The following is a 1,080-nucleotide window of genomic DNA, read 5'->3' as shown; positions in this document are numbered from 1 at the left end:
TTGCAATCCTCATAACACCTAGTAACAATGGAAACAAAAAAACCCAGTTCTTGAAAAAAAATAATGCAAATTTGGTAAAGAAATAGTTTTATACATGACCTGAAGTTTTAGATTTTACGTTTTTATATTTGAACACCGTCAATAAACAACTTATCAGGCTCCGCCCTACTAAAGTAGACGGTCTTACCCTCTTCTTTTGCCTTTTTAAAACGATGCATCTTCTTCTTTCTACGCTCTAGAATTTCTTTTGGAAGGTCCGGTGAGATTCCAAGGTTTTTACCTTTCAATTTCTTCGCCTTTGACATGACCTCCTCACGATCAGGGTATCTTTAAAAACGCGCAATTATTTGTCTAGGCTTTCCAACAGAGGAAGTCCGCTTCCCAACTCGGTGCACCCTGTGAAATTCTATATTATCAGCATCATCCACGCCGAGTTCGGTTTTTAAAAAATCAACCAAAACCTCCCTCGTGTCTTCATTTACATCTTTTTCTTCTTTAATTACAAAGAAACGAAGATTCTCACGCCGCTGATAAACCTCCATATACAGTTTCTCGTCTCTGAGAAGGTGAACTTGACTCTGTATTTCTTGAAAATTCTTCTTGAACGACTCTCTTTCTGCATTAGCGAAGTTCAAACCGTCTTCAAGCTCTTTAATTTTCGTTTCTGTCTCCTTCTTAAACACCTCGAAACTTTCGACCTTGACTTGAAGGCTACTTACTTTCTCGTCCACTGATTGAATTTGATCTTCTAATTTTTGTAGCTTTTCTAACACTTGGTCTAGTTTTGGCATTACCGTCTCCGCCATTTTCAGCAAAGTGAGGACCTCATCCGAATCGCTACTACGCTCAGAATCTGTGAATGATACGTTATGTTTTATCCTTTTGTCATCGGGCGAGAAGTTTTCTCAGGATTAGCGCACAGGCGAACTTAATGAGGCTTTGGAAGATAAAGCCGAAGACGTGATGAAATTTTAAAATAAAGAAGCCTAGCCTGTAATCTGTGGTTCATTTCTACAGCACAACGAACGCAGCAGCACTTTGTTTACCAGCCAGATCAGCCACACGGATTAAACAAGTTGC

The 1,080-nt window shown here is 39.3% G+C and overlaps 1 protein-coding gene across 1 annotated transcript; it reads right to left on the bottom strand.

Moving 5' to 3' along the window:
• Positions 1 to 329: 329 nt before the first annotated feature.
• Positions 330 to 806, bottom strand: LOC138013761 (tropomyosin-1-like). Its single transcript, XM_068860834.1, has one exon. It carries the CDS (start codon positions 804 to 806, stop codon positions 330 to 332), a length of 477 nt encoding a protein of 158 aa, XP_068716935.1.
• Between the last annotated feature and the right edge of the window lie 274 nt (positions 807 to 1,080).

Source organism: Montipora capricornis, chromosome 8 (genome assembly GCF_036669925.1).
Source record: "Montipora capricornis isolate CH-2021 chromosome 8, ASM3666992v2, whole genome shotgun sequence".
In the NCBI taxonomy this organism is placed as follows: domain Eukaryota; kingdom Metazoa; phylum Cnidaria; class Anthozoa; order Scleractinia; family Acroporidae; genus Montipora; species Montipora capricornis.
This window is presented reverse-complemented; position numbering and strand designations above follow the sequence as displayed.